The sequence below is a fragment of the Limulus polyphemus genome, unplaced genomic scaffold (genome assembly GCF_000517525.1).
Source record: "Limulus polyphemus unplaced genomic scaffold, Limulus_polyphemus-2.1.2 Scaffold4977, whole genome shotgun sequence".
Taxonomy (NCBI): Eukaryota; Metazoa; Arthropoda; class Merostomata; order Xiphosura; family Limulidae; genus Limulus; species Limulus polyphemus.
The window spans coordinates 25,575-39,615 of record NW_013670587.1 but is presented as its reverse complement, the minus strand read 5'-3'; the positions used below and the strand labels follow the sequence as shown (position 1 = coordinate 39,615).

Below are 14,041 nucleotides of genomic sequence, written 5' to 3'. Positions count from 1 at the left end.
TATTATTGTATGTTCAAGTCAAAATCAGTTCCCTTATTGCATCCAAATAGTTCCATGTATTAATAGAAAATTCGACCAATGTATTTATGACAAAGTAATTCTAAATTATCTTACATTAACTGAGCTAGACAACGAAATAAAGAGACCTCTACAACGTCTGAAGGCAACCCATTTCAAAGGCCAAACACCCTGTTAGAAAAATGAAACTGTCTTAGCTGAAGATGACTTATACCTTGCCAACATTTATATTTGTGTCCCCTAGTCCTACTATTCACACTGATAAATGCGAAAAATGATGATACATCAACACTATCAGTTCCCTTTAGAATCTTAAACAACTCAATCAGATTCCTCCTAACTCTTCTTTTTTTCAAGAGGAAACAGTTTGAGAGATTTCAGCTTCTCCTCATATGACAACACTTCCATCCCAAGCACCATTCTAGTAACCCTTATCTGAACGCTTTCCAATGGCTCAATGTCTTTCCTAAGGTAAGGACTGGATACAATATTCCAAATGTGGCCTAACCAGTGACCTGTACAATGAAATTATAACCTCTTTAGACTTGAATTCAATATTTCTGTGGATATAACCTAAAATCCTACTTGCCCTACCACTAACAACAGCACACTGCTCAGATGGCTTTTGAGAGTGATCAACTATTACACCAAGATCCCTTACCTTCATAACATTATTAAGGTTATTTCCATCCAAATTATACTTATAATTTCAATTTGTTATAACCCGCGTGCATTATCTTGCATTTATTATAATTAAAACCCATCTGCCATTTATTTGCCCAACTCACTAAATGATCTAAATCCTTTTGTAAATCAGCAGCATCCTCTTCACAGCTAACAACACCCAAGAGTAATTTATTGGCTATTTCTTCATCTATGTCATTGATGTAAATCAAAAAGAGCAAAGGTCTTAAGACCGACCCCTGAGGTACCCCACTTGTGACATTAATCCAGTTTGACTGAACTCCATTTGTAACAACCCTCTGCTTTCTTCCATCCAGCCACACCAAATCTACACCCTTATCATCATCTACATAAGCAGTAATCTTTTCAAATAATGTTAAAAGATTTGTAAGGCAAGATTTTCCCTTAATGTGTCAATTGCTAAGAGAAGTTTGTGTCAGTTTCATAATACATACATACTCAAAATTAACGTGCTCCAGCTAGAAGGTGAGTTAGCGCTTTAACGTAACTAAACATTTGTGGTTGAACTAAACAATAGAAAGAATAAGGAATGAGTGGCAAACAAAACCATAACAAAGTTAAAGTAGAATTCGTTATCTCGCAACGTTTTTGTTTTATTAAGCACCGTATTTTGCATTAAACAAAATCATGCTTTATGAAAATAATTCATTTTGTACAGAAATCTTATTTTTCGCCATATTTGCTATCTCAAAAACCATTTTCACGTTTTATAAAACTTTATTTATAATACTGAACTTCTTCTGTTATACTGATATTTGGAATTTTATATTCATTATTTTTCATAAAAATGAGTATGTCATCGGACAGACTTCACTTTGTACTTGAATCTTAAATCCAAGATTTCCGCCAAAATTACTATCCCAGCAACCATCGCGGAAACAGTGTTCGCTTTTTCAGGCTCTGAAATATAACGCTATACGATAAATATATGTAACAGTAATATATTCATATCCGAACAGAAATCTTGGTCCAAACCGGAAAAAGGTTTGTATTTAACTGATTTTTTTTCTTATTTTATTGAAGATCAAGAGAAGTGCGATAGTTAATTTCGCATTGGACCTGTAGAATAGTAGATAAAAACAAAAAGGAATAGAATGGTAAATTTAATTTTACCTTTGCAAAATTTTGGTTAATATAAAAACAGCAAATTTAAGGCTTAACAGCTCGGTTATATTTTATTTTTCTGGCAATTATCTAACGTTGAGGTGTAACTTGTTTGTATACTATAAGTAACAATAACTTTTAAGTTTGAATAAGTAACAAAGCTTTATACTTATACTATAGTCTATAGCACGTGAAGTTTTTTACCCACAACTAAGTAACGAAGCTTAATTAAGTTCAACTTTAAATTTCAATGACGTATTAACCATTATGTTATTTACTTAGCTAATAAGTAAAAGTGCGTGTTAATTTGTTATTACTATTAGTTAATACACTGTACAGTAATATTAATAGTCTGATATTATTTGTTTTAGAAATGTAAATTGAAACCTTAATTTTGACTTTTAGTTTTAACTTTAAATTTTAGTTCTAGTTTTAATTTATGAACTTTAAATTGGGCCACTTTACGAAAGTACTAAAGTCTAAAGAGACTAATGTACATTGTAGGTTGAAACTGAAAGTTAAAGCTTCACACCAAATTATAAAGTTCTACTTCGAGCTTTTTGAAATTGTACAAATCGTATGCTGTGAGAGTTACTCGAATTGTTAGTGTTAACTAATAACAGTAAAATTAGTGTTACTTTTATCTTACAGTTGCAAATTGAGTCTTCATTTATCGAGTACCAAGTAACTATGTTGTGATTAGATAATACAAGAGAGGTCCATTTTTATTTTGAAGTTCTGAATTTCTAGTGATTCCCTGTTGTCAGTGTTGAGCATAATTAGTGAATCACAAAAAATGAACATGTAAAAGACTATGAATTAGAATATTTTACAATAAGTAATAAATAAATATTTTCCCTCCAATTAAGATTGGACAAGGAGTCAGTGTGTTGAGTTGTGACACAGGAGATCCGACATTGAAGAAACTTGATGCTGAACATGTTTTGTACTTTAAGCTGGAAGCATTATATCTATAACATTCAAAACAGTTAAGATGCAATAATGTTATCCACTTAGGTGGAAGGTGCTACTGACTTATTTGAAATGATTCAGAAAAAGGCTACTAGGATGAGTACAGAAATTGAAGGGTCATGTTAAAGAGATAGGTTAAGATCTTTGAACTTATTTTTTCTTAATAAAAGAAAAGTAAGATGTGATCTTAAGGTTATTCAAGAGATTGATAGGATAAAGGCCTGCCTCTTGATTTCTTTATACTGTAGTTTGAAAATAATGGGATGAGAGGACACATGTTTAAGATTTTAGAAAGACAGGTTAAGCTCCAGTTAAAACTTCTTTTTTTTAATGTATGTTTAGTTTATAACAGTGTTTCTGAAATGGTATGTTTTGAGCAGGTGTCCAGGGGGGGTCTTTTGTGTGTGTGTGTGTGTCTGAGAGGTGCAAATATTACCTTTGCTATGAACTATGACAAACTTTTTTTTTCATCCTTGTAGAGATAATGGGGGGTCACAGTGACCAAAGCCCAGATGCATGGCAAATCTGGCTGATTGATATCAGCAGTAGTAGAGGCTGTTACCTTGGAACAATGTAAGAGGGGTATAAATGCTTTCCCCAAAAATATGGGTTTAAATTGTTACTTTAAATGTACTCTTATTGTCCATATGTTGCTGACTAATTAATAGCATCATGGAATATTCCTTAACATAATATATAATGAGTTGTGGATGAAACTAATATAAATATAATGATAATCTCGGGCATTATCCTTGGACTTAAAAGAAAAATCGGAGATAAATACTTTAACTTTAAGAAATTTAAATTGTCAGAGAAACTTACGTAAGGAAAACCAGGTATCAGGTTAATGTAAATAGCAAATCAAAATGGGCTCATGAGAAGCCATTAGCTGATAATGTTAAAACTACTTGCAAGTATGTTTTTTTAACTTTTAATTGTATTAAAGGTAAGCAAAATGTTAAAATGGAATTGGGGCTTTAGAGGATGTAGGTGGCAAGGTTTTTATTGAAGACTATGATATGGCTTAGTTTTTAAAGGTTCTCTTCTGTTTCTATAAGAAATGATGTTAGGAATATTTTTGACTCTGAGCATTCTATGAAAAATGCTGGAATTTACCTGAACCAAGTAGATATTAGTCTGTTGATAATAAGTGAAAAGATTAAGTGATTACAAATAGAGAATGGTAGAACCAGAAAATGTTTTTCCCAGACTTTTAAGGAGATAAAAGATTAGATATACAAGCCTCTCTCTTTCATTTTTGGTATCTTTTTTTTGGGGGGGGGGAGTTGCTGATATTATTCGTATTTTTATAAAAAGGATAAAAGTTGAAATTAGTTAGTTTTCTTCTGTTATGGATAAAATTCTAGTCTTATAAAAGAAGCTTTGTAAAATCATTTAGTGTAAATATAGTCATGCCTCCCTCTTCTGTTAACGCAGCAGCTCCCAACCTTTTTCTCGTTGTCAACCCTTTGAATAGTGATCGTTTTTGCAGAGAATCTCTTTAAAGCAGTAATACATTTTGTAAAATAAAATAACTTGTTGAATTTATTGAAAATAAAAAGTTTCTGTAATACATTTTCAATAAAATATGAATCTCTTATACTGTCATCAGTTTGCAGTTAGTACCCAGTAAAACTGAAATATAATTCTTGAAACATAAGAAAAAATTGAGAACAAAACCATTTAACTAAAACTAATGTGACTTCTGAGCTTGTTTTGAAGAACACGGTGATTTAAAAGGTCGGCTCAACAGAAGAGAGATCTGATCATCAATCTAGCTCAGCATCAAGGTATTTCCTTCCATAAATGTTTTAATAAATTAGAAGGAAATTAAAATATTGGTAAGAACTGTAGAGCCAGGAAACTGAAAAAAAATGCCATTACCAAATTTTTCTCGTAAACCCCTAGAGGTTCACGAACCACAGATAGGGAAACACTGTTAACTGTTTTTGATGATGGGAAGGTATGGAGTGTAGTAGCTTATTTCATATTACACTTGGGGAATAAATAAAGACAACAGAATAGCTTGAATGCCCTGTTGTCATTAGTAAGCTTTAAAGTAATTTTGTGATATATTTATAGACAATGACTACAAGACAAAAGGGGTAATTATATATATACAAATATACAATTTCCAGTCAGGCCTCACTTAGAAAGTTGAGTATTGTTTTTAGTCTTCTTATCTAAAAAAGGATATTAAATTATTGGAAAAGGTTTATAATGAAGGGTAAGAGGTGATATAGATAAAGTTTATTGAGATGAGATGAGGATTTGATAGAAAAAAGGCTTCTAAGTTCTTGTGCTGTATTCTAAAAACAATAAGATGAGAGGACACAAGACTTATAAAAGACAGGTAGGCTCCAGTTAAGACAGTTTTAATTGTCTAACAGGTTAATTAGCTGAAGGAATAAGTTATCCTCAACAGTACTGGAGGCCAGCACCTTACGAGAGTCGAAGAGGGGAGCATATGATTTCTTCCAAAATGAGATGGTGGCTTTTACGTTTTTTTTTTCTTTTTCTTTTTTAGTGCGAGTGTGCAGGGACAGGCTCAAAAGCCCTTGTTGTCTATGTGAAATAAATGCTAGTGCTGAAGCAGATATGTACAACAGTTTAACAGGATGTGGACAGCAAGGAGCCATTCTTGGGTCTTTGAAGGCTGTCCTTGCACATCCATCCTTGAGAAAAGTAAGAATTTAAATGCATCCTTCTTTTTCAGGAAATCATCAATTATTCTTCTGAAACACCTGTGAAATGCTGACCTCTACTATTGCCAACAGCAATTTAATCCAAAAGTCAATCACCCCATTAGAAAAAAAAATTATCTTAATTGGAACCTATCTTTTCCAAATCTTAAACTTGTTCTCTCTCATCCCGTTATCCCAAACTGTTGGGCAATGAAATGAAAGGCCCTTATTGGTTTCCCACATAATTCTATAAACTTCAGTAAGATCATCTTCTATCCTTTTTTCTCAAGAAAAATTAAGTCTATAACTCAATCTTTCCATAAGATAACCCTTCCATCCCTGAAATCATCCTATTAGACCTATGATCCCTTTTCAGTAAGGTGATAACTTGTAAAATGTAATATCCAGGACAACTCTTATCTACCCCTTCATGAATAGGAGTAACATTATCATCTCTTTAATCCTCACACTCTTTCCCACTTTCTCTTGATATACCAAAAGTGAGAGTGGCTCATGCATCTAATATTTCATCTTTCTATTTACAAGTGATTAATATCTACATGATTTGGGTTGATTCCAGTATTTCCTAAGAATATTGCTGACATCTTTTCTTGTAAGAACAAAAAAGAAAATTTTAAAGTTGATTTACTTCATAATCTTCAACAAAAACCTTCTCATCGGCATCCTTTAAGGACTCTCATCCCTTTTCTAACATTTTGTTTATCTTCAGCATACTTAAAATTCATTGCTGTTAGATTTAACATAATCATCCAGCTGTTTGTCATAAGCCATTTTGTATTTTTATTAGATCCATACTTTTATTATTGTTGTAAATCTTTCATCCTATCTGTCAATTTAAGTTCCTTAAACTTACGACGTCTGTCTCTGTTTGTTTTCCATTTGTTTTTAGTAAGCTAATTGTATTTAATCTTACTTCAAAGGAAACATATAGACAGTTTCCATAGAAGCAAAGACTCCACTCCTTTTTGTGACATTTCTTTTATTATGGCTTAATACTCATAAAAAAAAAAAGTTTTTCTGTATATCAATGCTAATAATAAACATCATGAAAACAAACAAGGCAAACTTATTCTAATTTTTTTTATTTTTGTGTTGTTGTTTTTTCAGCTACTAGTGTAATGTGATAGTAACGTAGATTCATCAAAATGAGCAACAAAGAGAAGAGTTTAAACTATGTAAAATTTTCATGGGAGTTACTTCGACTGCAGTGTGAATGGGATGACTGTACTTGTGAATATGAAAAAATGACATTATTTTTAGATCACGTTAATGGACATGTAGCTACATTATCAGAAGGTAAGAAAAGATTTTATCTTATTTTACATATGTACATATCTACATATGTACATTTTTAATATTTAATTTTATTTTAACAACATAAATCATTCTTGAAAAAAATATATTGATTCATAACTATAATAAAATTTCAAATATAAAAGAAACATTTATAAAAAACTAATTTCTTTTCTAATCATTCTTTCTTTTCCAACAACACTCTATACATAAAGTACCCTTGCCTAAAAATTTTGGGTCCACCATTTGCCTTGGGGTTCCAGGGCAGAAGCCCTATCTAGACCTCTAATTAATCCACCACTGATTGTGTTAATAAATAGTTAATTATTTCACTTCCAGGGGATAACAAGAAGCCATTTGGCCCGTTTACACTTTGATTTACCTTTACTACCATTTTCTTATATCCAACCCTGATCTTTAAAATTCTTATCCAGTCTTCTCTTCAACTTTCAACAAAGCTAACACATCTGAAGACAAACTCTTTCATAGGTTAACCTCTATCAGAAAAGTAAGACTGCCTTAACTGGAATTGTGAGTGAGTGAGTTCTCCACATCTTAAACTAGTATTCTTGTAGACGTTCTACCTATGTTTACAGTTTTTTATCAGGTTTTATAAACTGGTATTCTTGTAGACGTTCTACCTATGTTTACAGTTTTTTATCAGGTTTTATAAACTGGTATTCTTGTAGACATTCTACCTATGTTTACAGTTTTTTATCAGGTTTTATAGATTCCAAATGGTTAACAGTGTTTAACTACTTAATCTTAAGAGCAGCTAAATCAACTACTTAAACATCTGTTTGATAATGTGGTCTATGAGTCTGAAGATTGAACCAATAAGCATGTTTTGCCTTCTCTCCCCTCCCTTTTTTTGTCAGGGTCTTTTAACTCGAACATTATCAATTTTCATGCTGTGTTTCTCTTATATAACCCTTTTATTCTCATAATCAGTTTGAAAAATTTCTTACTACTGTTCATTTAAACATCTCTCAACAAGGTCATTTATACCCAAGTTTATAACAGCAACCAAAATCTCATTATCAAGTATAATTGATTGATTGTCTACTTTTGAGACAATTTAAATTTCCATGTAGAAGTTCCAGTGTGATTAAAATTCAGATTTTTTTTTATCCTTTGCATCTGATATTCTCTTTTTTCTAGATAAAATTAAACATTCTCATTGTATTCATTAACATTTACAGCTTTCCCAAACACGTTAGTCCCTATTTCTCACTTTATTTAAGTGCAGACCATCTCTGACACACAGTTCTTATCCTTAAAACTACCTTACAGATTTAACCAGTGGCCAGATTTCTTCCAAGAATCATGTCTAATCTGTATGTCCTGTTGTAATATTAATGCTCACCTGTGATTAGAATAACTAAATGTTTTGTTTTTTAATTTTTGAGTAAGTCTTTTTAACTAACAACAGTTTTAATATGATCATTTGTACCAACACTGAAGTACCTCTTCTTTAGTATCTATCACTAAAGTATCTTCTCCACATCATCGTACATGTTATAAAAATTGTAATTTACTACTTGCAAGGAAGTTAGTTTGTCAGTTGCTGTGTTGCCATGTGAGATTGTGTCGCCAATTATCACCAAAAAGTCCTTTTTTGTCTTTTGTACATCGGGCTGTTAATTTTTGTTCATATATGGAATATTTGAACTAAATTTAAGCTATGTAGAGATTGATAGATGATATAAATCTAATATCGTAAATAGGGTTTATAACAAATATTGTAATAAATAATGCATATTTAAATGTATCAAGTTACAGGCAACCAAAAGTGGACAATCAAAGAATATGTTTGCTACATGTTCCTCGTAGTCAACAAAAATAAATAATGTTTATAGGAAAAATGTGTATTGTCAATAACCTTTACACTTCAGTTAATGTTAGTTACAATTGTTAATAGATTGAAAGATAAAATTAACTAAAAGATAAATGTATAATACATATATTTTTCATTTAGCCATGTTTTAAACTATACTGGGCAAACCATTAAATATTTTAATCTTAGAATAAGAGAACATAAAAGTGCAGTTGATAATTAAGAACGCTGAAATTGGCCTTGATTAAACATGGCAAATTCTTCACGTCATTGATTGAAAGTGTGAGATTACTTATATGGGTAAATTAAAAAAAACAAATTAAATCAAAGAGAACCTTTAGAAATTATTGAAAACAGAATGATGAGTAAGAATAGAGAGTTGGGTCCTGGTGCCATAAAAGTGAATTTCTGGAATTCAATTTTGTAAACGGTACCACTGTATAATATGTTAGATATAATATAGATCATGTTAGCCACCAGAACGTTTAGAGCATGTTTCTTTTAACTCTGTATACACAAAATTATTGTGCATGTGCATACATTGGTGTTGTAATTTTGTTTTATTTTTGTTCAAAGTATGCACTAGTGCTATCAGTCTCATGTAGTATCTATACTTTAAATAATGTTGTATGTGAGTGAAATCAAATTGTAGATATCAAGGGCTTTAAAACCTGATGAAAAAAATATGTAAAAATAGTCTTATTTTGAGAAAGTTATTGATATATTTTAAGTTAATAGCACCATTTTCCTCCATGTGGCAGGCTTTGTTGCCTTTTTTATTGCATTGAAAAGTGAGGCATTTATTTCACATTATTATTATTTGGAATGTAACTGAACTTCTTTTTAATTCAGTTATTTATTATTATAACTTAAATAATAATATGACCCAGTATCATAACTGTAAACACAACGTAATTTATAGATTTTATATATGTAAGGCAAAACATCTTGTATTTAGAATAATAATAGTGCATGTATATATTCGTGTAATGTGAATATTTCTCGCATTTTGATGTAGGGTGTACCTGCTATAATTAACTTCACAAAATAACTGTCAAAGACTAAAGGAACTTAAATTTTCAAAATGGAGTTTGCTTTTTTTCTTTATCCTCCCCTTGTTTTGTTCTGTTTTTAATAATTTTATTTTTGATCCGTTGATATTTTTTATAATTGTCAAACAAACAATATTCTCAGAATTGTGGGAAACAAAATATTAATTTACTCAGATTTTTTATGTTATAAAATATGAAAAATGTAGAATTTTATTTAGTCATGTTTTTTATTTAAAACAATTTTTAGTGCAGATAGTTTGAAATATAAGATAACGTTACTGATTGAAATATTGTGTAATTTATATATTTTTTATCTTAGATTCTGTACAATGCTGTTGGAGAGATTGTAAAGTAGTGACTTCTAGTACTGACGAACTCAGAAGACATGTGTTCTTTCATGCTTTTCACACCAAAATCAAGTGTTTTGGGCAAAACTTCATTAATCGTAAAAAGCTTCCGTCTTGCACCTTAGATCATTTAAGCCGAAATGCCATTCCAGAGTTGCCAAACAGCTTGAATTGTTGCTGGGGAAATTGTGAGGTAATTTTAAAATTCTTATTAGTGTAATTTGAATATTTAATTCTTTCAGTTATCTTGCTTGCATGCACACATCTCTATATAATATAGTAAGTTCAGTATAAAATATTGAGCTTTTGCCTGGCTCACTTTCAAAAGGAGGAAGTGTTTTCAATCAGATGTCATTGGTTGCCTATCAGCAGTAATGGATCTTGAAACTGTGTTCAGTTGAGTCCCATTTGTGCTCTTCTGAACTTTTGTCAAAAACGTGTAATTTCCTTAAAGCTTCAAATTTGAATCGAACCAAGATGTTTGATGTGATTGTAATTCAGTTTAGGTTTTACGACAGAGAAATTTCGAATCAAAATAGAATAGAATTATTAGGCTTGTTTTTTACAAAGAGTAAAACAAAAAAGAATAGTGACTGTTTTATTTTAGATCCATACAGTTTCGACTGTTTTGTTTTTTGTCAGAAATATCATGAAGTTATCCACTTTTCATAGTTAAAATTTAAACAACTTAATATTTATGTTAGTAGTAATTACTCTTATGCTGAACAAAAATGGAATAATTTTATGAAAATGTGATAAATGTTCATTTCAGAATGTTTATGAGAGCCCAGAATGTTTCTATCGTCACGTTGAAGAACATGCAGAAGAATATCCCAGAGGAAATAATCCAAAAGATCCTGTTAAATGTAAATGGCAAGGTAAGTTCAATGATAGTAATTTAACCCATCATTTTACTGCTTTTATCTCTCAGGTTCAAGAATATTACTGCTTTGCAGGGCTTGAAATTAACACTGGGAAATTACTGGTTAGTGTTAGCTACTACAACTTGGAAGCCACAAAAAGGAAAATTTACAGATTCTTATTGTCAAGTAATAATACTTCCATGAATACATGCATTTTGTTAATCTACATTGCAAGAATTTGAGTAAGAAGGTTACTATAACTGCAGTGGTGTAGTGAGATGGTTGCAGGGAGGACCTTTGACACCAGGCATTGGGTTCAGGTGTGCCAAATTAACAACCAGTTTACCCAGACGTTAGCTGTTTTCATAAGACTAAGGATCATTGTCTTTCAAAGACCAGATAATCATAACAATGAGGTGAGATACAGTACCATGGTAAGTTTGGCGTATTATGTAAGGTTAGAAGCTAGAAATTAAGAGTGTAAAGGGTGGGTGGGGTTAAAAGAATTTTTTTGGGGGAGGGTGCCAAATTATGTTTTGCCCCTGGATGTCAGACACTGACTATGCCACTGTATAATTGAGATTAACAACAAGATTGTCGCACTTCCTGTAAATCACATATACTGCAAATATCTTTTCCCACATTCTTAATTTGCCCATTATTAACACAAATGTTAGGCCTATTGGCTTCTAATGCTTTGATATTTAGAACAAGCGTTTTATGTTGTTAACTTACATGGACCAAAGCTTCAACATTTGAATGTGCACATTTTAGTACTAACACTTACTACAGTTAATAGAAAAGAAGAAAAATGCCATCTAAGTTTAATGTGAAAACATTTTTTAAGTTGAAATGGAATCAAAAATTGGAAGTAGAGATTGAAAGGCATTATTGTATTTACTATAATGTAACATGACACCCAGTATAAACATAAAATGACATTGATAAAACTATTTGCTGGTAGGCCTTACCAGCACTAAAATTCTTACCAGTTTACCATGTAAGACTGTAACATCGTACTTTCGTCCCTTAGTATAGGATGGCTATCAGCAGTGTGTTGCTATAGGCTTTGTCAATCCAAGCACTCTTGGTCTAGTATAGTGTCCACACAAATTAGTCAACTTTTTAACTTTTGTGAAACAGCTAGAAACACTGTTACATGTAATTGAAATGAATTTTGCTATTAAAAAAAACATGATGGAATATTTATACATATAAATAAGATGTATCTATAATCATTAACATTTAATTTTAGGCAGGAAACAGTTTGTTGTTTTTATTAGTAATCCCAAATTTGCTAGTGGGGAAAAAAAGTAAATTAGCCATTTGTTTGTGCCTTCAAAAGTTGAGGTGAAGGCTTGCTTTGTAATTTTTTTAGAAGTAAATGAAAATTCTTTGGATATATATTAAATAGTAAGTCCGAACTACTTTCCATAAAATTATTTTATGTTTGACCCTTAGCACCAAACATTAAACAACAATTTTTATTTCTTTCTATATATAAAAAATGCTTCCAACCTTATGATTGTGGGTTACAGTTAATTTTATGTAAATTCCATTTCTGTCAATAGATTAGTGTACCTGTAATACTTCTTAGAAATATATTTGTAGGCTGTTAGTTGTTGTTGTTATTTTTGTAGTACTCTAATATACTAAATAATATGTAAATTTATTTTGAAGCTGTAATCATTACCAAACAAATGATCAAACTGTAATTTGATATGTGTGTGTGTGGCATTTAGGCTAACACACTATTTTTTATATTCATTGTAAGACCTATCCAGTATTAATTTACATTATGTGTTTGTAAGCTTCTTTGTCTGCAGATTCCTTCCACAATATTGGAGCTATTGAGTACAAATTTGGCAAGTGGACTTGAGGATCTCCCTGGTGTCCTTATCTATATATATTAGCCTCCTACTCTTGTTTATTAGGGATACCAAGGGAAGCTAAAACATGACCAGGTAGTCATCCAGGCATGATAGTAGTCTGGGAGTAGATTTGTAGAATTGCTGAACTCTAAGCTGACATTGAAGTTTATGGTCCTGCCCTCCTCTCCCTCTCAGGATCTTGGGAGCACCATTTTGAAACGTTATTCCTACCCCTCTTTCACAAACTTGGCACACATACTCCAAGCAGACATCCATACAGAATTTCTGGGGAATATGGACACCTCCCCCCCTCCTCCTCCCTTGGAGTAGCTTTTGGGTTATTAAGTGGGGCTGAAACTTGCCCAGAAGGTCACATTGGCATGATGGGAGTTAGGAGTAGGTTTTCAGAATTGTTGAAATCTAATCTGGCATTAGGTTTTATGTTACTGACTCCTTTTTGGGATCACAGGGAATTCCATTTTTGGAACTGTGTCGATACTCTAACTCAGAAGCTAGCAAAGTCAAACATGGCACATGTGCCGTAGTACCACAGGTAGATGTCTTAACCCTTTCCAGATGGGTCAAAGGTCATGTTATCTCATTTGTTGGCTCGCATTCAAAATTTTATTGAACTACTATTTCATAAATTTATATCAATAAGTTTGGTATCAAACTGTAGATTATAATTCAGATTTTAGCATTATACATTATTCAGTTTCTTAATTTAAAAGTAAATATTAAAGAACAGTTAAACATCAATTTGTGTGTGTCACATGGTATGTTGAATGCAGCACTGGTTCAAATTATATGTTTGTGATGTCAAAAATATTAAGCCTATAGTTTCGTAAGAATTAAGAACTCAAATTATTGATATTGACAAGCTATAATGTAAAATAAGAACCTCATATCTTTTCTATTTGCTGAGATATCGCTCGTACTGAATCAAGCACAGTGGCCCCACTCACCTCTTTCCATTTTTGGAAACGGTTCCTTGTATACACCTACTTCAAAATATGACGTGAATAACCAACCAAAAGCTCAGAATGTCACCCTAGTGGCTTTCTCAGCCATTTTTTAGTGTTAGGATGCCATCTCGTTTTTTCAAATCAAGATTTGAAGGAGGTGGGTTGTGTCTATAGTCTGCTTGAAATTTCATATTTTTTTAGACCAAAATACAGCTTAGTTACTAAGCTTGATAAATTATAGTGGAATTCTGTGGAATCGATATAGTAACTTATGATTTTTTGTTGTTCAACTGTATATATATATATATA

General features: G+C 31.6%; 1 protein-coding gene across 1 annotated transcript in view; it reads left to right on the top strand.

Moving 5' to 3' along the window:
- Positions 1 to 5,326: 5,326 nt before the first annotated feature.
- Positions 5,327 to 14,041, top strand: part of LOC106471946 (histone H4 transcription factor-like) — a 26,754-nt gene continuing 18,039 nt past the window's right edge. Inside the window, exons 1-4 of the mRNA XM_022400560.1 lie at positions 5,327 to 5,484; positions 6,612 to 6,800; positions 10,006 to 10,226; positions 10,806 to 10,911. Coding sequence (XP_022256268.1) covers positions 6,650 to 6,800; positions 10,006 to 10,226; positions 10,806 to 10,911 — 478 coding nt within the window. The 5' untranslated portion in view covers positions 5,327 to 5,484; positions 6,612 to 6,649. The remainder of the gene's footprint in view (positions 5,485 to 6,611; positions 6,801 to 10,005; positions 10,227 to 10,805; positions 10,912 to 14,041) is intronic.